Genomic DNA, 24,183 nt, shown 5'->3' on the forward strand with positions numbered 1-24,183 from the left:
CGAGTAAGGCTGCAAGTGGATGGTGAAAGTAAAAAAATAGTTATTACCTTTTTTTCCTCTACCTCAGAGCTGAAAGAAGACAGCGCTTACGGTAGTCAATCAGTGGAAGCGGAACCAGCAGCTTTATCTGGGAAACTGCAACCTGCCCCATTGCTGGAGCCACCTTCTCCCTTGCCTCACAATCAGCAAGAGCAAGTGCACTGATACTAGATGAACATCAGGAGAAAATGAGTATTGGTGCTTACGCATATGCCTCTCAAAGAGTCCAGGATACTGTCACCAATGAGAATTGCTGTACAGTCTGGGTCATTCCCATTTTTTCATGGCCAGTCTGCTGCCTATATTAGCCAACTATAAATGTGGAGAAATGTGGTTGTGTAGTCCAATATCAAGCTCTGATCCAGGCCTGCTCACATTCTAGAATGTTTTTAACTATGGTTCCCCTCATCTTATAGTGAGGATTTGTTTGACAGTGAAAGCTGCCTGGGGGGCAAAATTGGATTTCAGTGATCCATGCAGACTGGGATGTTATAAATTAGTTAAACCATTCTCTTGACCACAGTTTAGTAACTATTAGGGGATGCCACTGTTCATGAGAATGCTTTTATCAGCAGTTTCGATATACACCCTGCCCAGTTTTTTGGTACCAGATAACTGCTTCCTTTTACATTCCTTATTCAAAGAAGTCTTCTATTGCAGAATGCGTTCAATGGGGAGATAACTCAGTTTACTGTTTATTGATGATTTAAGCTACTCTGATTGTGTGCCAAGAAGATAGCTATATAAATTGATCACACAAAATAAACTTGTTTTTATAGCATTCCGATGATGCTAATTCTCCCAATAAGGAATAAACTCACTAATGCGTTTGATGAGGGGATAACACAGTTTACTGTTTATTGATGATTTAGGCTGCTCTGAGTTGTGCGCCAAGTAGGTAGCTATATAAGTTGATTACATAAAATAAGAATAAGAATTCTCCCAATAAGAATGATCTCACTATCTTTGCTTATTGAAGCTCAGTTTGAAATAACTATTTTTAATTTTTAATCTGTTCTGGCATAAGAATCTCCTTTGTTCAGAAAATTATAAATTTCATGGCCAGGAGAAAAAAAAAAAAGGAAAATTGCTTAAGATCTCTTTTTTTGTTGTTCAAGGTAGTTTTCTTTAGCAGTGTTTTGATCTGGGAAAGGAAAAGGTACAGAGGCGGGCTTCAAAATTTTTAGCAAGGGTTCTCTGCCCAGTTGCTTGGTGAGTGTGGCCGCGGTGGGCGTGGCCTAGTTGGCCTCCTGCACCATGGTGGGGGGAGGGCATTTTTGAGCCTCCGAGAGGGTGAAAATGGCCTCCCCGGGCTCCAGAAGCCTCTGGAAGCCGGAAACAGGCCAATTTCTAGTGTTCCTGAACTTCTGGGAGGTCCATTTTTTGCCCTCCCTGAGCCTCCATGCACACCCTGCACTTACCTGCATCCAAAACAGGCCACGTGGGAACTCCTGGGAGGGGTGGGGTGGGCGGGGCCAGACAGGAATGAGATTTGGGGGTTCTCAGAACTGTACAGAATCTTAGCTAGGGGTTCTCCTGAACCCCCGCAAACCACCAGCAGCCCACCCCTGTACAGAGCAAGATGTTACAGCAATAATAACACTCTGCCAGAATGAAATGTTTTAACATTTCATTTAACATTTAAAGTTTCTTTAGTCAAAAGTAGATCATGTATGGGTTTTATAATGTAGAGCTGCAAAACTTCCTTGTACCTGTGTGCCTTTAAAATGTGGCTGAAATGAACATAAGATTGTAGAATAGTGAAGGTGAATGCCAGTTTCTTGTATTCTTGCATTCTGTGTGACTAATTAACATGTAAAATGAGATTAAAGTAAGATGTATGAAAATAATTGTATATTACTTTGCATGTAGAATCAGAGATTTCCTGTGCTAAATAAAATTTTTCTACCTCTTGCTTAAAGTATTTTTTCACCCTTCACCAAAATGCTTCAGCCTGGTTCTAACATAGAAAATCCTTTTTCCTCACCTTATTGTTTCAGTGGACTGTTTTCTACCAGTATTTTGTTACCTTCCTTTACCTTTATTCCTTGCAAAGTCACTATAAACGTTTAAAAAAAAAAAAAAAAACATCTTCCCTCTTCATTTTCTCTGTAGTGACTTTTTTTCTTCCACTCTATCAATCAAATCTTTATTTGGTTATGGAGCAGAAATCACAATTAATTAAAATAAAATTGAAAAGTGTGTGTAGTACTGTGTAAAAAGCATTAGCTAATTGTGTAAAAATGCTGTAAATTAAGAAAGTTTTCAGAAATTAATAGTATTAATAGTTTATTTTCAACAATTAAGAAAACAAAATAAATGAACGGAAAAGAAATCCAAATCAAATCAATATTTGCTGTGACCATCCTTTGCCTTCAAAACAGCATCAATTCATTTAAGTATACTTGCATACAGTTTTTGAAGAAACTCAGCAAGGTTTGGAGAACTAACCACAGATCTGTGGATGTAGGCTGTCTCAAATTACTCTGTCTCTTCATGTAATCTCAAACAGGCTTGATGATGTTGAGATCAGGGCTCTGTGGGGGTCAAAACATTACTTCCAGAACTTCTTGCTCTTCTTTACACTGAAGATAGTTCTTAATGGCATTGGGTATATATGTTTGGGGCTGTTATCCTGCTTCAGAATAAATTTGGGGCCAATTACACAACTCCCTGATGGGTAAGTGTCTGCCTGCATTTCTCAGCATTGAGGGCACCATTGATCCTGACCCAATCTCTGACTCCATTTGCAGAAATGCAGCCCCAAACTTGCAAAGGACCTCCACCATGCTTCCTGTTGCCTGCAGACACTCATTGTTATACTGCTGTCCAGCCCTTCGATAAATAAACTGCCTTCTGCTGTAGTGAAATATTTCAAATTTTGACTCATCGGTCTAGAGCACCTGCTGCCATTTTTCTGCACTTCAGTTCCTATCATATCTTTTCATGCATTACCAAGTTGCTTAACCTTGTTTTCAAGTTGTAGGTATAGCTTTTTGGCCATAATTTTTCCATGAACACCACTTCTGACCAGACTTCTTTGGACAGTAGATGGGTGTACCTGGGTCCCACTGGTTTCTGATGGTTCTGTGCTGATGGAACTGCTAGAAATCATCTGTTGTTGAAGGGAAGTAAGCATGATTCATATGCTGCATTAAGTTTCCTTGGCCAACCACTGCGTTTACAGTCTTCAGTGTTGCCTGTTTCTTTGTGCTTCTTCAAAAGAACTTGAAAAGCACATCTTGAAACCCGTCTGTTTTGAAATCTGCCTGGGAGAGACCTTGCTGATGCAGTATTTTGTTTTGTCCCTGTGCTTCGTTTTGCCATGGTGTGTGTTGTGAATTTATGGTGTTTTGCCATGGTGTGTGATGTGAATTGATGGTGTTTTGAAGGCAAAGGCACGCCAAATATTGATTTTGCTTTCTCTTTTATTCGTTTGCTTTCTATTTTGTTTATTGATTAAACTATTATTTTTATTTCTGAAAACATTCTTAGTTTGTAGCATTTTTGTACAATTGCCTAAGATTTTTGTACAGTACTTTCTCTCTGTGTATTCTGAAATGTCTAAAATATTTCAGATGGGTTAGAGTTAATCCTATGGCATAAAGTGCAGACTATGGTAGAGCAAGCCAGACAGGTCTAATAATAGCATTTTAAGAAAAAATGAATGAGAATGATCAGGTATTTAGTAAAGCATGGAAATAACTTCTGGCATGCTCCTGCATAGAGGGGACAATAAATAGTGCATAACATGTTCTGTCAGTTCAGTTATTCTACTGCATGGGCATAGTCTTTGTTCGAAGGGATTTTTTTTTGTAACATCTTTCAGTAATAGCTGTTGGAAGGGCATTGAATCTGGCTAAAGAAAAAGGCCTTCTGAGTTTTGGGATCATTATGTGACTGAGATATCTGGCTAGTTGGAGAGGGTGTGCAGAGTGGCTCAAAATATTTCTTGAGCCACTCTGGCTGAGAAGTTGACTTGCAACTGTAAATAGCCTGCTGTCTGAGATCATTAAGAGCACATTTGTAGTCTATCAAGATGATGGCCATGAATAGCCAGAGAGCTGCAGTTTGACTTTTATTATCCGGCTCCAGGAGCACTGGAAGATGTTGATCATCATTAGAGAGGGCAGACCAACTGGAAAGAAAAAGGTCCTAAGCCAGTGGCAGAAATTGTGAAAGCAGGCAAGTGTTTCAATTTTGAGAAGGCCAGCTTCACAGTGAAGGATTGTATTACAAATGCAGAGAGGTGCTTAAAAGGTGGTTCTCAGAAATTTGGATTTTTTTTCCAAGGAAAGGAATGACTTGTAGGGGCCCAACTGATTTCCAAAACAAAGCTATGCTTGCGTCTTAGCTGAGGAGAGTTTAATTGCTGCAGGTATATGCTAGTATATTTTTAAAAGGATTGTAAAAAACCTGTTTTTTATCATTTTTATCATAGTAAGTATGTATTACCTATAGCCTGCAGAATAGATTGGAAGATAATCTCCCAGATAGTTAAAGACTTGCTCTATTATGTGGTTATTTAGTCACCAGACACACATCTTAGGCACTTAACAAAGATAATGACATTAGTTTTAGAGTAATTAATTTCTAGGTATTCATCTTGGCAGTGCACAGCTGTATTTGGAGTGCCCATTTCAGGCCAATCTATGTTTGGGAAAGCAGGATAGCATCATCTGTGTACAGAAAAACAGATGTGTCTATTTCCCAATTTTGATAGATGAAGAGATGGACTGTTCAGTTGATTAATTAGGGAATAATACATACTTATTAAAGAGAAGGGGGGATTAGAATCCTCTCTTGACAGGAATTTCTTCGGTGCAGTATCTATTGGCATTATATTGGGAGTTCTCATACAACTTATATATAAGTACCAGTAATCTTTTGTCCATTGAGGAAGAGTTTCCATCATAGTTTGGGTCTGAAGATGGAGTCAAAAGCACATCTAAGATCAATAAACACTGTAAAGTGATTGGCATGCTCAAGAGAAGTATTTCTCAACTAGATGTTGGAGGGTTAGGGCATGATCAATGATTGAGCAGCCTTCTCTGAAGCTTGCCTGCTCCATCAGCCAAAATATTCTTACCTGGGATGCTGTCTAGGAGTTATTCAGTTGTCTGGTGTATAGTTTGCTGACCACGCTAAGACTGTAGGAACACTAATTGGTGGGTAGATCTCTGCCTCCTGTTTTATAAACTGGGATAAGCAAAGCTAGGGCCAATTGTTGGGAACCCTGGCATAATTAATACAGATGAATAGGGAAGCCAGCACAGGTACATACCAATCTAGATTATTCTGGATCACCTCTGCTGAAATAAAATATCTAGGACCTTTGTTTAGTCTCAAGTGTTTAATCGATTTGGTAATTTCAGAGCCTGACACGGGGACAGGAGGGCAGCAGATATCTACCACTAATTTCAATATCTACTGCTAATTTCCTATTTGGGTGTGGCAATTCTTTCCTATGTGTACAGCAATCTGAAATGGTCTTCCCAAACTAAAGTGGGAATAGAGGGTAAAATTCATGGGAAAGAGTTTTGGAAGAAAAATCCAGTCCGGTTCCAAGCCGGGAGAAAGATGCTGAAATAAAACAGAGGCTGGCTGCAGGAAAGGACTGTTTATTTGGATGCCAGAAACAGCATGTTTCTGGGTTGGCTGACCAGAATAGGGTTCGGATAGGTGGGCTTTTATACATTCTTTGGGGCTTTGTAATTGAGATGCCTGTTCCTGTGTAAGTATGTGTTCATTATTTTAATGGCTGTTGCCAGTTTCCTATAGGGTCATGTAGGAGTCATGGCTGGTTTTCTATGTTTCCAACAATTCCTTCTGGTTTCCGGTTAAAAATGCCCATTGGGGAAAATGGACTTGTTTAACCACCACAGTGTTTGCTTAATGACCACAAGGTTCACTTAATGACCATGGTGTTTGCCTAACCTGGGGTCTGCAACCTTAAAGAGCCATTTTTCTATTTTCTTTTAAACAGGTATCTCTCTTTCTCATCTTTTTCTTCCTTTTTCTTTCTTTTTCTCTCTCTCTCATCTATCTGTCTCATCTCTCTTTCTCTTTCCCTCCCTTCCTGTCTCTAGAAAACTGAGTCCAAAATTTATAGGATCTTTTCAGATAATTAAAGTAATAAACCCAGTAACTGTCAAATTCCCTAGCTTGTTGGGAAAAGTACATCTGGTTTTTCATAGTAGCTTGTTAAAGCTGTTTGCTACTTCCTCAGCGAGGCCGGAAGAACGTGCAACTCCGAAGCCTTTGGTTCTTGCGGGGCATGAACATTATGAGGTTAAAAAAATATTGGACTCTAGGATTTTCAGGGGAAAATCCTATTTCTCAAGCCACTTGCATCAACAGCTGGAAAGTTAATGCTGATAGACTGGTGAAAAAATTCCATGAACAATATCCACACAAACCCAAAGCAGATCCTGCAGGTGGCAGAGGAGGTTAATTAAATGTATTGTGTCATTTTATTTAACCTAATTGGAATCTTTGTGTATTTTATGTCTTGCAAGAGTTTCTTTTCAATTGGGGGGGGGGGGCAGCCTGTCGAGCCCGAAATAGACATGTTTTATTTAGCCCTATATCCTAATCATATATTCCTTTTCTTTCTTTCTCTTTGTTGGAGGGTTTCAGGCTCATCAAATTATTAAGGTGGGAGGAGTGGTTAGATAGTGAGGATGGTTTTGGCTAGGTGACTTTTCCTTCCATGGGAACAGAAGAGATCCCTGCTGAGAACTGGAGGTGGAGATTGATGACACCAGGCAACGTTGATTTACTGCTATTGGGGAATATGACTTTTAGAGGCTGTTTCTACTTTCCAGTATTATGTGGAATAATGCTGGTTTGTGTCAAATCTGGAATTACAACAGACTGCCAATTTGATGCTTTCCTAAATAAAAGAAATTTGTTTTGGAAGATGGACTTTACTCATTTCTTTTTTAAATGGATTTCATCACTTGGAAATCTGACAGTATCTCTCTCCTGGTTATATGCCCACTAGAAACTTATTTCTTACCCTTTCCCACAGAAATGGGCTTTGAAACTTTTAACAAATGCAATTGGTTTTATATATGGTTTGGTTTTATATTTGTTTTCTTAAGTTTTCGCGGGTATTTATATGTATGGTATTCAGCTTTGTTCGGGTATTTTCCCACGTCATAGTTGTGCTTTTAAAGTTGTAGCAACGTTTTGGCAGAATCTCATCAGCCATCTGTATTGTGTTCGTCTGTGAGTCAGACTTTCACAGCCGTTTCTGTTTTAAATTTGGGGCTAGCCTACTGCTGTGCCAGAATGGGTTTTTTTCCATCCTGATTGGTTGGGAGTCTTGGTCTGTGTTTATTGGTCTTGGAATTTGCTGTGTTCTGCTTGATTGGTGTTTCTAATATCTTCTGTCTGTTTTGTAGCTTTTTTTTGTCTTGATTGGCTGGCAACATTGTGTTTCCTGTATTGGAAGCTTTTAGTGAGGCTTGGCTCCGAGTAAACGGACGGCTATCATTTATTAGGAAGCTAGGTTTCATCTGGGTGCCTGGTTGGGGTGTGTTTGAGCTGGAGGTATCAGGGGGAGTCTGTTTGTGCCCAGGTGTTTGGCTGGCTTGTGGTGTGGAGATTTTTTTGTTTGAGAGTGCAGGCTTCCAGATAATTGACAGTCTGGTGGAGTCATCTCTTCTATTCATGGTTTCAGGTCTTTTTTCAATCTCTGGCTTCTCTGGGGTTTTCTATAGCGGCTAGGGTTTTGGTGCCATTGAAGTCGATGCTATGACCTGTGGCTTTCATGTGTTGGACTAGTGAGGTCTGGAACACACTTCCTCACTAGTCCAGTGTGTGTGTGTGTGTGTGTGTGTGTGTGTGTTGATTCAACATATACTCATAGGATTTTACATACCTTTTGAAAGATCTGGATGGAGAGGGGACTTACAGTAAAGGAAAATAACTAAAACAAGTAGATCTCATAAAAACAGTGCTAAAAGCAGCTGAAGGTCTGGAATGAAGAAAAACAAATGAAAGAAGAAGGTGTAGAACAGATAAATGGGAAATTGATAACAAAAGATGGATTACAAATAGTAAACAAACCTATTATGCGGAATATAATAGAGTGCATGAGAGAACACATAGGGGGACACAAGCATTAATAGATTGTATTAAAAGAAAATATATTTGTAGAGGCATGTATAAGATAGCTATGCAAGTAGGGAGAAGGTGTATACATTGTGTAAGAATAAATAAAAAGATTATGCATAATCAAATAGCAGGGGGAAGAGATTTTGGTATTTGGCCATTCCAGAGAATACAGGTTGATTACACTGAAATGCCGGCAGTGGGAATTTTGAAATATTTGCTGGTAATAGTTGATCATTTAACTAGATGGGTTAAAATATTCCCATGTGCAAGATGCTCAGATGACTCTAAAGATAATATTGGAACAGATAATACCCAGATATGGGTTGGTTGAATCTATTGATAGTGATAGAGGTACACGTTTCCCCTCCCAGGTAGTGAAGAAGATAATGGGACAATTGGGGATTGATTGGCAATACCACATTCCTAGATACGCTGCTTCGAATGGCAAAGTAGAACGGATGAACCAAACATTAAAAAACTCAGTACAGAAACTAATGTTAGAGCTGCAGTTTCCCTGGATGAAATGTTTGCCTTTAGCTCTTTTGCGGATTAGAACTTGTCCCAGGAAAGATGTGGGTATTTCACCATACAAAATGATGTTTGGAGTACCTTATACTGGGAGTGTGGGAATGCCTAGAATAAGCTTAAAGATGTTTTTCTGAGAAAATATATACAAGGACTGTCCCAGTGTTTTTCTCCTTAAGGTGTAAAGGACTTTTGGCACAAACACCACCTCTTGGTTTTCAAGTACATGACTTTAAAAGTGGTGACTGGGTCCTGAAAAAGCAGTAGAGAAATTACGGCCTATCTGGGAGGGGCCATACCAGGTGCTGTTGTCTACTGGGTCAGCTGTGAGGACAAGGGAGAAAGGTTGGACACATTACTCCAGGGTTAAAGGACCAGTGGACCCACCCTCCGGATGAAAAGTGAAGTAAGATTCATCAAAATAGACATTTAAGAACATAGATATTTAGTTTGCATATAGATATATATAGCTTGTACACTCAGTTTATGGAACGTTGGGAGATTTATGGAACCTTGGGAGATTGTTTACTCATGAGTTACTCATTTGGTTGGGTGTAGTATATTTTTTAATTGTACTGTTGATTATATTGAGACATAACACAATAGACTGGTGTGGACAATTGCTGTGGTACCAGAAGGAAGAAGAAGTGGCTGTAAGTCCCCGACAACTGGTTGTAAGTTTTGACATATATATTACAGACATAAGGTGGGAGGGGGCCTAGTCCATTTAGAACACCACAACATGAAGTTGATATTGATAGTGGTTATTGGCTTGTGTAGGGTAGGGATGGAGGCTTTTGATGTATTGCCTAGTTATCCTATGACATGGCAGCAGCTATGTTTCCATACAGAACCAGACAGTGAATATTATCAAATCCAAACACCACTGAAACTAACTGAACCCACGGCTGAGGCTAGAATCTGTATTTGGGTAGATATCCAAAGTAATTGTACATATGATATAGCCAGCAGTCATGAAGATTTGTCCAAGAAAATGGAACAGGTGTATAATCAATGTGTTGAACTATATGGTAATTATTCATCTTCGTATATGAGATTTAGAGCTTTGGAGGAAGGGCTATTTCTGCCATATATTGAATTGAGAAGTACTCAGATGAAGCTTATGCCTTTGGGTGGAAATATAGCCCTTGCAAAACTTCCATTTACATGGAAGGGTAGATGATGTACAATTGGATACCCTAAAGCTCCAATTAGAAGTGCTAGACATATAAGAGGACCGATGGAGAGAAATGAGAATGTTTTTCAGGAGCTAATAAAAGTAGCTGTGAATAGTTCCTCTTTTTGTGTAAAGGGAAAAACTACGGTTTCTGATATTATGTCCACTTGTTCCAGTGCCAGGAAAGTTTTTATTTGTGAAGGCAAAAATCACCATACAACCTAATTCTTATACTTGGTATAATTTGTCAAATAAAGTGATTATTTGGAGCTCCAATGAAACCAAACAAGTGGACTAATCAAAAGAAGTTGGTAATTGAAGTAAAAACAATTTTACCAGCTTATGATTGTGTGAAATATAAACACCCAGAGAAGAAACAGGAAAAGGTTATATATAATTTTTTGCCTACTGGGGATCTTTTTCCCTGTACAGAAACAGAAGAAGTAGAAGCAATAGGACAAGTGTTATTTCTACCTAGAGCAGGGGTGGGCAAACCACGGCCCACGGGCCACATCCGGCCCGTTGGTCTGTCCAATCCGGCCCGCCCCTGAAAACAAATCACTGGGCGTGGCGTATTGCCCTGTGCCGCGTGGCCCCCAAAGCTGCAAAACAGTGCGGAGCGCTCTCGGGAGTAGGAAAGAAAAGAACTTTGCAAAGGCCTCGGCTGGGAGTTCAAATCACCTTCGAGTGCGACCTCTCTGAAGGTGAGTCCCGCCCGATCCCCTTTTTTTCCGGGGCTTCCAGGCTGGTTTGCAGGCTGGAGCGTCTTCCAAAACTTCCAAGTTTGCAGGCTGGAGCGTCTTCCGCCGAGGAGCGGGAAGGGTTCCGCCCGGCGGGCGGGCTGCTTAAACTTTGCTCGGGCGGCACTTTAAAAGCCTGCTCCCAGCACCCGAGCAACTTCCCAGCAACTTCCGGCTTCCTTTTAACTCGCGGGCGCTCGGGCCTGGCCCCGAGCCATGCGGCGGAGGGGAAGCCCGGCGGGTGGGCTGCTTGGAGGAGGTGACCTGGCGGTGCTCCGGCAGCAGCAACAGGCAGTTCCGCCCGGCTCCGCTCAGGTGTCCGGCTGGGGCTGTCAGGAGTTGCTACCGCCGGCGCAGCTCGCGCGGCTCAGTCCGCGTTGCCTTGGGAAGGAAAAGGCAAAACCAGGAGCCGCTGAGCCTGAGCCTCCGGTGCCGCTGCTCCCGTTGCAAAGCACCGCCGCGGCTCTTCCTTTTGCCTTTCCCTTCCCAGGCAACGCGGGACCAGAGCCGCGCCGGCGTAGCAACTCCTGACTCAGGGGGCCTCCAAGGGAGGGGAAGGAGGAGAAGAGGGGGAAGGGGGGGCGATTCCCAAAAAATCTTGTGCTGACCCGGCCCGTCTGTCAAATTTTAAAAGTCAATGCGGCCCCCAAGCCAAAAAGTTTGCCCACCCCTGACCTAGAGGATGGTTTATGTTTTGTGGATTATATGCTTATGCATTTATACCTGCTAATGTAGTAGGAGGACCTTGTACAATAGGACATTTAACTATGGTTATGACAGTAGCACACACTAAGAATATTAATCAGCAAAAAGAATTATATTATGAAGTGATGAATTCTAGTCTTCATCATGATAGATTTTTTTTAAAGAGCCAATATTAGATGATACAACAGACACAGAAGGAACACATGTGCATGAACATGTACAGGAACATGAGGAAGAATCTAAACCTAAAGAACCCCACATTATTATATACACATATCCAACAGTGCATTGGCCTATAACTAAGTGGGGGAAATCTGAACATCTTAATTCACAAGAAAAGATCTATAGAGGAAAAAGATCTGCCTTTAGTGATGCATATTCTGCAGATTGTAATGATGAATTGGTAATATTGTCTAAAGTAGAAGCAGGTATATTTTCCTGGGGAGCTACATATTATGGTAACATTCAATTGGGACATGTGGCATGTGCCCTAGGATGAAGTATTAATGAAACATCATCTGCTATAGCTACTATGGCTGATGAAATGGGTGAAATTTGGAAATCTGTACTCCAGAATCGAGTTGCAATTGATTATATATTATTGTGTATGAAGAATTTGACGGACTTTGTTGTTTCAATATTACAGATAAATCACAATTTATAGAATCGAAAATAAAAGCTTTACACATTTAACACATGTTGAAGATACCAATACATTTAAGAGGATATGGTATGGATTAACTTCTTGGTTGCCAAATTTTACCTGGTTGAAAGATTTATTCATTTCTATCATTATTATTATCATCAGCTTCATTTCTTGTATCTGTATTCAACGTATGCCTGTATGTTAAATATTGTTGTAAACCAAACCAAGGAAAAAGGAGATGGAAGCAGGGGTGGGATACGACAGGATTAACTACTGGTTCGGGATTTACGAGGTTCGGTGATTTATGATGTGCTTCCCTGCACGCTGCGAGCCGCACGCCTATAAATCGTCATCAGCACGCTGTGTGCAGAGAAGCAGCCTTTGAAACAGCCCTCTTTTCCTGCGTTTTTAACTGCAACTGTGCCTTGTTCGGCAGCTTGTTGAAAAATCAGGAAATAAAGATCAGGTAAGAGCCCGGGTGGGCAGGTGGGCAAGAACCGGTTCTATGTCTGCTGTTCTTCAGAGCTACTGGTTCTACAGAGGTGGACAGAACTGGTAGAAACCCACCCCTGGATGGAAGGGATGGAAGTTAAGCCAACAGGAAGTGTGACTTATGTTAAGGGAGATGTGAGAATTCACAGGTATAAAGTGGTGAAACAGAAAAGGGAGAATTGTGATATGTAGGATTACATATGAATGATTATATCTGTGAAAATATAAAGCCATAAGTAACGCCATATTTACTCTACAAATCGCCTAAGACAAGTTACTGGAATATTAAGTAAAAATTATGTAATTCTTTGTATTAACCACGAAAACAAGGTTGTTTTGTACAATGTAGCAGGTCATTTTTTTGCAGGGCATGCTGTGCTACGTTATGCTAAAATTAATAAATGCTGATGTTAGTACACGCTTCCGAGACTGGATGTTATGCCAAACACGATAGGGGCTAGGCCAGAAGGGATGGAGTTTACTGGAAATGAGACGAGTAAGGGAATGATGGTTACTGGAAAATGACCCAGCAATTAGCAAACAGGATAGGGTGATGGTAACAGGATCAGGATTCTAAAAGTGTATAAAAATATCCAGCATGCTTGTGAAAAATGTCTCCTATCTCCTTATGAAAAGGGAGATGGGGTCCTGGCTTTTTCAAACACTAAATAAACAAGCTCTTTATCGTTCCTGGTCTTCTGTCATTTTGATTTTTATCACATGTTTCCAGGCAACAGTGAAGCATGGTGAAGGTTTCCTTGCAAAGTTTAGGGCTGCATTTCTACAAATGGAGTTGGAGATTGAGTCAGGATGAATGCTGAGAAATGCAGGCAGGCACTTATCCATCATGGAGTCATGTGATTGGCCCCAAATTTATTCTGCATCAGAACAACTGCCCCAAACATATAGCCAATGTCATTAAGAACTATCTTCAGTGTAAAAAAGAACAAGAAGTCCTGGAAGTAATGTTTTGGCCCTGGATACAGCCCTGATCTCAACATCATTGAGTCTGTTTGAAATTACACGAAGAGACAGAAGAATTTGAGACAGGTTTATGGTTAGTTCTCCAAGATGTCTGGAACAACCTTGAAGGAACCTTGACAAGTTTCTCCACAACACTGTGCAAGTGCACTTTTAGAACAATTGATACTATTTTGAAGGCAAACAGTGGTCACACCAAATTTTCATTTGGACTTCTATTCATTTTCTTTCCATTTTGTTAATAGTTAAAAATAAACTATATACACACTGTAAATTGTCAGACATGATGTAAGACTCAGGGTAACAATCTTAGCTTGCCACATAGAGGCCTTTGGACTCCTCTCCACTTAATGTTCCACAAGTTGTTAGATTACAATGAGTACTGTGGTGAATTCACCCATTTCAGAATCTTATGTTTGCTTTCCAACTTTGATTTTCTTAGAATACCTCATTCACTTGCTTGATGCCTGAAGAGTGTTAACGTTTTATAGAATCATAGGGTTTGAAATGACTTTGGAAGTCTACTAGTCCAACCCCGTCTAATATTTTCTTGAAAACCTCCAGAAATGGAGCACCCACAACTTATATCGATCAAATAACTTCCCTGTACCACTCTTAAGCATTCTACTATAGATTCCCATAAAGGCCTCCCTCATACTACCCCCAAATTTTATAATGGTTCAGATTGGAACTAGAAGGAAATCATACCTATAGTCAGAACAAATTACTTGAGAACAGTCTTTTCTTACAGGATACTGTTTCCTCCTTTAAACAGGTGCAGCCTTATCCCAGTCAGTCATCTCTAATAATTACTGCCACATGAACTTTGAGCCAGAAGGTGTAGTATTTGAGAAACAGCTTTACACAAGTTCTATCTTTTATATAGGGTATGCATAGACTATGATTGCCATCTGTATCTGGGGATGGTTACCGGAGGATTCACACAAATTGCCCTCCTTTCCTTCATACTTTTAATTTTAGGATAATTTGGTAGAAGCAAGAATCATGTACAGGAATATGTGTAGGAGATAATGGCTGCCCTCAACACCACCATTAAATCCTTGGCATTACAAGGCTCCAAATGACAAAGCTACGTGTGTGAATGCAGAACTGATCACACAAGTAAACAATCAGACCTTTTTATTTGGTGTAAAACATCTAATTCCTGGGTTACATTGCTGGTACCTTAACACGGAATAGTTCTCTTTCTAGGAACCGCCACATTTTATCGGATTATTAGGGTGGTTTTTCTTAATGGCCATTTCAGAAAAAAATGCTTGTGTGCATCTGCATAATCCAGCATCTAAGATAGGCTTCTCACCAACATCTGAAAGACTGAGAAAAATATGGTGCTTTCCACTCAGTTATATTGAGGTGGTCGGTTATCTGTGTTTGAATCAGGCAACTGAAGCTGTGGGTTCTGATGTGGCATTCACAATAACACATTCTTTATCCTGTTTCTGTAATACAGAAAGAGTTTGAAGGAGAACTGTAGATGTTTGAGCTGGTTAACTTCAATAACTGAAGAAGAAACTGTACAATTTTTTTTTTTACAGTCTGCATAGAACAGAAGAAATCCGACGTATTTAGAGATCCAGTACTGGATCTATGGAAGTGGTTTTTGTCTCTCGGGTATTACCCTGCCATATTGCACCGTATAGTAGCCTGTTATTCCACATCTCCTGAATTTCATATTGTTTATAGTTCTTCCCCAATGATCAGCTTGGTCCTTTTATCTTTCACTGCATACATAACATTGTCACCAAGCTTTGAGTCACGTCTTAAAGCCTTTTGAGATTATAAATTATAAGTTATCTATACTACCTAGGCAACCAATTGTTTGAGAGTTGGGAATGTTCTTGGACATCTGGAATCCACCCCCAATCTCTCTCTGAATATGCCCCCACCAGGCTCAGGCAATAGAACAACCAGTTTTTCTACTACATAATTGATTTTGTTCTGGTCACTCAAATTCATAAATTACTTGCAGAATCTAATTAGGCCTAAGACCAGCAGGCCCACTAAAGGTATTCTGCGGTGTAATAGGAGAATGGGGGATACCCACTATCCCTAATTTTACCTGTTAGTGATAGTTCCTTTGAAGCAACCTCTGCCCAGTTTTGTAAGAGGTGAATAACTATGATCCAACTTGTGCTGATGAGAAAAAAACTGAGCACACTCCAAGAGAGCTGCTGGTGGTGAAAGAATTGGACTTCCATGGGAAAGTTGCTCCTGCAGGCTGAGAGTGCTGCATTGTATCTGCGAGGGAGACGAAGAACCTCTGCCCCCAACACTCTCAATGTAAAAGTATTACTGAATGTAAACATCTATCTTATGCATGCCAAAATTACCTTTTCTACTCCAGCGTGATTCAGCATTATCAGGTACTAAAAACTGTAAAATATATCACAAAAATTGTAAGAAAAGGAAGGGAAGTAGTCTCCTTTCTTCCACTTTCCTATTCTTAGTTTTGCAAGAGATAGAAAAAGTTGGTACAGTGAAGCTGTGATTATTTAACCATGGAGTTTAGTACTTCCACCCATAAGCTATAGTCTGATTATACTGGGAAGGCCGTATAATGTAGGACTGTAGTTATGTCTTTCCACTGGTGAAGTTGATACAGAATTGGGCCCATTTATAATGTCTTCTCTTCCCTCCTGACAATTTGCAAATTTCTAGGATAGGAATGCCATTTTCTTTGCCAAGAGTGATCATCTTTGTTGTTTACTAGTAGCTTACTGATTGTTGCATTTTATCTTGGAACCTGTGCCAGCTGTCTCCGGGTTCAGGGCAAGACTGGACTGGGACTCCTTAAAGCTGTCTTCTGAGTTACCCACTGTAACAAACAGGGTGGCTTCCAAAGCTGCCAGATCCTCAGAGCCAGTCTTCAACTTGGTGCGCATTAGTGTAGCATAAATGCCATACCGTAATTTCTGCACAAAAGAAAGAAATAACAGGTTTGGTGCCCCACTTGGCTGATTTTTTTAATAACAGCTATGGACTAAAAAAAAGGCAAGGAGTAACACAAATTTGAATAAGATGACATTATGTTTATGTTCTAGGGGTAACATGGGCATTGGAGGTAACATGGTGACTTGTGAATGTTTTGGACTACAACTACCACAATGTCTCACAACTGACCATGCTGATTTTAGATTATGGGAACTGAAAACCAAAATATCTGGAAGATACAGATTCACTCATAAATGTGTTGCTTTAAATCTTAAAATCTTACTTTATTCCCATTAAATCAACAAAAAGAAGTCACTATGTTTTCCTCAAAATAAGAGCCAGTCTTATTTTCTTGTGGGCCCCAAAATAAGCACTTGGGCTTATTTTGGGGGAGGTTGTATTTTTTTCATCACAAGGCCTGTCTGGGCGTGCCACACACCCCCATGTGCGCATAGGATGTGGTGACTGTGTGGAGGCCGAAGCAGCAGGAGGTAGAGGGAGGCAGGTGCCCGAAGGGTATTGGCCTGTATGCCTTGGATCAGCTGTAGGCCACCATGGAGAGTATGGCTGGTGCCGCCACCATAAGCAAGAAAACGATTTGATCAAACTTCTGTGTGTGTGTGTGGGGGGGGGGGGGGGGAGAGAGAAAGAAAGAACACCGCTGGCGGGAGTGTGGTGGGAAATTGAGCGGCGCTGAAAGCAGCTGAAAATGTGTTCAAGCCCTGGAAGATTGTGGGAAGCATGTGCTCAAAAAGCAACAAGTAATGAAAATTGCAGACAATGCTGTCCTTTTAAACTACTATACCTTCCAGGACTTGAACGCCACACTTCAGCATTCACCAACTGCTTTCTCCAAATATCTTTGGCTTCGGAAAATTACTATTGGTGGCCTTAGATCAGTCCTGATGGAATGGCTACTAAATGAAAACATTTTCCCTACCTCTCTTTGAGATTCTTCTGCTACCATCTCCAACATTGTTTTGCAAATTCTGTTTGGATCTTGCTCTTTATCACTTTCTACTTACTTCAAATATCAGATATTCCTCTTTCTGTTTCAGTTCCTCATACTCCTTGCCTTTCACCTTCTTCTCAGGAAGGGAGGAACGATGCTCCAAGAGTTCTGCTACCATGGCTTTAAATTTCATTTCATGACTCTTCAGTTGTTCTTCCTATGGAAGAATGGGAAAAAAGCTGATTGATCTTTCTTGTAGAACTTCCTACCGTGTTTCCCTGAAAATAAGACCTATCCAAAAAAATAAGCCCTAGCCTGATTTTTAAGCATTGCTCTTGGCTGGGTTGCTTCTGCCTGGCGCGGACCTCTGAGGCCTTTGTCTGTCCTGCTGCAGGGCTGCCATGGAGTTCCTACCCACTGCAGGGCAGGGGAGAGGCGCAGCCCCAAGGCAATGGCAGGCACGGGGCGTGACTCCACCAATGACAGCTGGCGAAGAGACCCTGGCAAGCCGGCAGGAGCAGCCCATCCAAGAGGACATGAGGCCAGCAACAGCAGGTATGGGAGGGTGTTGGTCAGTGGAGGCCTCCAGCCTTGCAATCCTGCACAGGGAAGGCAGAGGTTTGCTCTGGAGCTGCTACAGAGCGTTGCACCGGGAGGCCTCCGTCCCAGGGATCCTGCGTGACCCCCATGCGGGATTGTCCCTGGAGCCAGGAGGATTGGGGAGGGTTGCTTTGCATGGCTGGCACTGCATGGCATACCGGTAGCATTGAGTTATGCATCTTGCTCACCTTTCCAGCGCCAGGGTGCAGGCCTGAAACTCAGCAACCAGGGAAGACAGGGTTTGCCGGTGTAAAGGAGGAAGGGGCGATCTCCCACTCTCTCCTCTGTCCCCATTGCAGGGCTTCCACAGAGCTCCTGCCTGCCGAAGCTACAGGGTGGCTGACAGCAGTGTGGCTGAATGGCAAAGAGCCCCCGTGAGGCTAGCAACAGCAGGTGCAACAGGTCCAGCAGCCAGCCAGAGGCATGAGGGGGGAGGAGCAGATGATCCCGATGTGCCACAAGGCCTTCTGCTCCAAGACCCAAGCTCCAGCATCCTAGCAGCAGCAGGGCTAGCGAGCAGGGTGGGCAGAGGCCGGGGGGGCCCTGAGAGCTCAGCACATTGTGGTTGCAGGTAAGCAGATGGTAGGATGGAGAAAGTGGGGCTGGCGATAGCAGCACTCCCACTCCTGTTGACCATCATGCTCGCTGCCTCCTGTACGTAAATAAATCCCCCCCAAAATAAGCCCTAGTGCTTATTTTTGAGCCCAAAAGAAAATAAAACCGGGTCTTATTTTCAGAGAAACACAGTAATAGCAAATCTGCCCCAACTGGCATTGACAACATGTCTTCACTTTCCTCTTTTCCCTCTGTGGCAATGTTACCAATTTTATCAGCTCTTTGAATCTAAATTTTTGCACAGATACACAGACACACAACTGCTGCTTGTCAATTTCAAGGCAGTTTATTCAACTCTGGAAGTTTCATTACTTTTTCATTAATTTTTTGCATTAGAACGTATTATCTTAACCCCATTCAATTTTTCTCCAGTTCTTTCGGAATAATATAGAATCACTAAAGAATGAAGAATAAAGATGGCCCGCTTACCTGTGATAGTCTTGTAGAGGAACTGGGCAGTAATGGGCGAATGAATTTTTTTTGGGATCCAATGGCAGCTGGAAATGGTGGTGCAGAGAACATGGCTGCTACCACATTAATCCGTGTGATCCAGGAATGCATTTGTTCTGTGTTCCTGGAGTAAGATGTAAAAGAGATATTATTCTTTAAATCATATCATGGGCCAAAACAGCTTGCCAAAATTGTTTCCTTCAAAAAAATAACTTGTTCTCATGAACTATAAACAAAAGAAATCCCCATTTCTTTGTAAAAACCCGTAAAACAATCCCAACCTCTCACCATGCATTTTGTGATTCTTGAAGACTGTATGTTTAAAAATAAAATTTAGAGATGTTTAAAATGATACTAAGCAAAGGGGAAGAACCAAAGCCCAAGTCCACATGATATCCCAACATATGTAAGAAATAGTAATATATTTTATGCTAATATGGTGCTACCATACAGGTATTTTTGGCTATTGTTGCAGTGATCTAGGGAAAATGCTAACATTCCAAATGGCCCTTAGTCTGAATGTGAAGCTTTATATAGTTTTTGTTTTTAAACCTGGAATTTTAAGGAATATGCAAGAGATGCAGTGCTTCTTCTTTAAAATCTTTTTCTTTGTTTGGAACAGTCAGAAAGGGAAGGAAATAACAGGGAAGGCTGCATTTAGTGATAGACAAAGCTTAGATCTATGTTTCTTTTTCTTTCTTTCTTTTTTATAATTTTATTGATTACATATTAAAATATTGGATACAGTGCGATCAACCTGGCATTATCTCTACCATACACATTAAGGTATAACACAAATAACATATACTTGTATATTCACCATGCATTACCAATTTTATACAATTATTCTATCCAGTATATTAATTTATACTTACATCATAAAACATCATACATTACTAATTTTATACAATTGTTCCGTCCACTATACTCATTTATATTTACATATATAACATCAAATTTCAGTTCTGTATCCATTGTAAAATTCCTTTGCTTTTTTGCATGACCACCACATGTGGTAATACGTGCCTGATACTTGATTACATTTCCAACATCTCTGTGAGATATTACTCAACATTTTCGCCAATTGTACTGGAGGAAGATGCCATCTATAAAACCTTTTTCTGATACTACCTATTGTGATTTGCCTAAGTAAGCTTTAAGCACCGGACTTTTCCCCTTCAACCGATAAGAATGAACTTCTGAAAGCTAGGCACTTCAAATGGAATTCTTTATGGGAAGGAAGTGATCCAGGTACTAGCTAAAACAGAATTTAAGATGCTTCCAGGCATACAGTAATAGATAAAGGGAATTAGAACCCTTCCCCTTATTCTGATGTGGATTTAGTCAAACAAAGAGACAGCATGTTAATCCCCCCCCCCTTTTTTCTAGGAAGGTATCTTAGAAAAGTTTCCCAGGATGTTTCTTTCAGAGCTGAAATTTTTATGGTCCCTTCTCCTCTTGCTATCTCTCCAAGAGGTGACAAGTTTCCAGAAATCTGGCTCCAGTCCCCCAGTTGTATATCATGTGCAAGTTATACAGATTCAATACAAGACTTAAGATATTCAAGTTACATCAAAAAGGATTACTTGTACCAACTCCACCCCCCTTCTTCTTCCATTGAAGAATGGCAGATACACGGATCTGACATAACCAATAGATCCTTCTAATAATGTAATAAGTAAAATTTCTAATTTTTCTTCTAGAACTTTCCTAATAAATAAAATTGATCTGCTGATAAATCAATCCCCTCCCCCATCAATTTACCCTCCTGCTTACTGGGCTTGGAAGAGGAAGACTCTCCAGTCAGCTGTCCTGAGGTAGAAAACGTTGGGTCTTTTGCTGTAATCTGATGCTTGGGTAGCCAGTGAATGATGGATGCTGATAGCATTTTTCAGATCTTCCTCAGCCAGAGATTGACCAGGTTTATATTCTTCCTGAAATACAGGTAGAGGATAATGTCTGTTATATTACTTTCCTTATTGGTCCTGTTATTACTTTTTGTTATTTTCTACAAACTCCAGCAAGTCCATTCGTTGGCAAAATGTAACATATCCTTTTCAAAAGGAAAACAAGATGTGCAGAAGAGGCTGTTGAAGTTTACAGAAAATCCCACTTACGTGAGCAGTGGGTGAGTGTGTGTGCTCCATTTGCACGAGTGGTGGATGTGTGTGCTCACACAAATGAAGTTGCTGACGTGTGCTTGCCAGCAACTTGCTAACTATCCCCTCTCCTCCCCCTGGATCTGCAAAATTGGAACTATGGGGAACTATATAGTCTAAGCTACCTCTTTTACAGCTGTTGTCCTAGCTGCAGTACTTCCTCATTTTCCAAGGTGATTCCCATACCATTAATAGAATAGAATTCTTTATTGGCCAAGGAATTTGTCTCTGGTGTTTGTGCACCAACCAGCAAACCAGTTGTGAATGTAAGTGCAGCCCACCTCTGGACCAATTCCTGTAACCATTCTTCATGTTTTAATCTCCAGTCTCCTAATCATCCTGGTTGCTCTTCTCTGCACTTTTTCTAGGGTCTCTACATCCTTTTTAATATTGTGACCAAAACTGTGGATGTAGTATTCTAGGTGTGGTCTTCCTAAGGCTTTATACAGTGGTATTAGTACCTCACTTGATCTTGATTGTATCCCTCTATTAATGCATTATTTTTTTGGCTGTCACCGCACATTGCTGGCTCATATTTAACTGGTTGTCCACTAAGACTATAAGATGCCTCTCACAGCTACTGCTATTAAGCCTGGTTTCACCCAGTCTATTTGTGTACTTTTGGTTTTTCTTGCCTAAGTGCAAGACTTTACTTTTCTCTACATTGAATTTCGTTTTGTTGGTTAGGGCCAAGTTTTTAAGTTTATCAAGATCTATCTGGATCTTGAGGCTATCATCTGGGTGTTAGCTATTTCTGCCACCTTAGTATCATCTGCAATTTTGGTAAGTTCCCCTTCTATTCCCTTATCTAAGTCGTTTATGAAGATATTGAAGAGTACTGGGCCTAAGATGGAACCTTGTGATACCCCACTGCTTACTTCCCTCAATTTAGACATAATCCCATTAAAGACTACTTGTGGAATATGGTTTGTCAGAGTCAGTTATGAATCAATCTAGTGATGATGCTATCTATCCCACTTTTTCTAGCTTACCAAGAAATAGGTTATTGTCTACTTTGTTGAATGCTTTGCTGAAGTCTAAATATATTATGTCCATAGCTGGACATAATGTTATATCAACATTTTAACAGATGCTTATTTCAGAGAATGTCAGTGGATTTCTTTACAGTATGATTTGAATTGTGTTTTAATTCTTTATATACAGTATTTTTCCACAGCAGAATTTATATAAATACTGCAATGTCTGAATATTTTGAGGAAGTTGGGTATATTATTTTCACATAATATAATTGAGAATACAATTAAGGAGATTCCATTCCTTATGATGTGGAAATGTGTGAGAGACAGAGAGATAGAATGCGCAAGCCAGCAAACTATACCTTCTGCAGATACAAGATCATTCCCTTTAGTATCCCATGGAAAGTCTTCCATCCCCGTTTTCCTCTTGGAGCTGTCAAGCAAAAGAGAAAGTTGGTAAAATTTAACTTTGGCAAACATAATAAATTCTGCTGATACCTGAATTGTCTTTGTTGGTGCCAGAGAAAAATATGTTTATAGAGTGTCCACTCTGATTGTATTTTAGGGCTATGACAGTTGCAAAAGACAATTGCTTAAGACTTTGTACTTAGTTGGTAGAAGCAGATATGTTTGAAGGAAAGCAATTATCTCTTCCTCTATTTCTAGCCCATAAGTAGAATATGTATCCCTTCCCTTTTCAGATGTCCATTTTCCTTCTACTGCTGGCCTTGAAACTGTTGCTCTGGTTTTTATCTGTATTCAGTACAAAATTAACTCTCTTCAATAAGTTCCCCTAGAAGCCTAGTCCATAAATAAATAAATATTTGTCTGAATTCTTGTAACTTGAAAATTGGAATCCTTGATACATTAACAAATCTCAATGGGAATTCAGTGTAATCTGAAAAGAAGCCACATCATGTTATACAATTGTATTGCAAAGTCCTACTCTTTTCTATTGTTTTCATCGAATACATTTTTGTCTGTCATGTCCAGAATAATTTGGCAATAGCTTTGTAATATTAATTCCATGAATCTGCACAGCAAGGTACAGCTGTATGCTCTGTACCAAAATGTGCATCTATTTCATATTCCTGCCCATGAAAGATTCATATCTATACCAAGTGGATGGTGATTGGATTGCTGGAGAAGAAAGTAGAAGGTCTTGAGGCATGACTAGCCACTTTCATGAAAATGAGGAACTCCTGGTAAGGGCAGAAGTCTGTATCCAAATCAGTGGTGGGATTCTTTTTTTTTTACTAACAGTTCTGTGGGCATGGCTTAGTGGGGGTGGCAGGGGAAGGATACTGTAAAATCTCCAGCCAGAGGTGGTATTTGCCGGTTCTTCGAACGACTCAAAATTTCTGCTACTGGTTCTCCAGAACTGGTCAGAACCTGCTAAATACCACCTCTGATCCAAACTGAACACACCAAGGGAAAAACAACTACCAGGAAAAATGATGGCAGCATGTCAGAGGACTATCCTGTAATCTGCAACTCTTACACTGCAAAAACATATGGACTACACAACTCAATCAGAGCAAAACAATAGACGCAATCTACATGGACTTCTGTAAAGCCTTTGATTCAGTGATATACGACAAACTAATTCTAAAAATAAAATCTTATGGTATCTCTGGACAACTGCATAACTGGATAGAAGAATTCCTGTCAAACAGACAACAAATGGTCAAAATTGGAAGTGTCCTATCAAATTCTGTACCTGTCAATAGTGGTGTCCCCCAAGGCAGTGTTCTAGGACCAACTCTCTTCATACGCTACGTAAATGACATCTGTGATCATATTAAGAGGAACTGCATTCTCTTTGCTGATGATGTAAAGCTGTTCAATACCACAGACAATACTGCTACCCTTCAAAAAGATCTTGACTATGTATCAGAATGGTCAAACAAATGGCAACTTCAAATCTTAACAAATAAATGCTCTGTCCTACATATTGGCAAAAAAAAAACAGAAAATAAAATACAAGCTGAATAGTCAAGACCTTGTTGATGATCCAAGCTCTGTCAAGGACCTTGGAATACTCATCTC

General features: G+C 40.4%; 2 protein-coding genes across 5 annotated transcripts in view; one reads left to right on the forward strand and one right to left on the reverse strand.

Annotated features, from left to right (window-relative positions):
• The window catches only part of NFKB2 (nuclear factor kappa B subunit 2), a 55,766-nt gene extending 53,812 nt beyond the window's left edge, over nt 1-1,954 (forward strand). For all 3 annotated transcript variants that reach the window (XM_026672752.2, XM_026672751.2, XM_087963980.1), the window contains one exon: nt 68-1,954. In XM_026672752.2, coding sequence (XP_026528537.1) covers nt 68-204 — 137 coding nt within the window. In that variant the 3' untranslated portion in view covers nt 205-1,954. The remainder of the gene's footprint in view (nt 1-67) is intronic.
• A 12,598-nt stretch (nt 1,955-14,552) lies between these two features.
• LOC113415361 (PH and SEC7 domain-containing protein 1) overlaps nt 14,553-24,183 on the reverse strand; it is a 120,738-nt gene continuing 111,107 nt past the window's right edge. For both annotated transcript variants that reach the window (XM_087963981.1, XM_026672719.2), the window contains 5 exons: nt 22,497-22,567; nt 20,775-20,932; nt 18,978-19,122; nt 17,407-17,550; nt 14,553-16,362 (listed from right to left, as the gene is read on the reverse strand). In XM_087963981.1, the coding sequence (XP_087820107.1) occupies nt 16,165-16,362; nt 17,407-17,550; nt 18,978-19,122; nt 20,775-20,932; nt 22,497-22,567 (716 nt within the window). In that variant the 3' untranslated portion in view covers nt 14,553-16,164. The remainder of the gene's footprint in view (nt 16,363-17,406; nt 17,551-18,977; nt 19,123-20,774; nt 20,933-22,496; nt 22,568-24,183) is intronic.

This window comes from Notechis scutatus, chromosome 4 (genome assembly GCF_049901735.1).
Source record: "Notechis scutatus isolate UNSWTSFEM ecotype Mainland chromosome 4, rNotScu1.2, whole genome shotgun sequence".
Taxonomy (NCBI): domain Eukaryota; kingdom Metazoa; phylum Chordata; class Lepidosauria; order Squamata; family Elapidae; genus Notechis; species Notechis scutatus.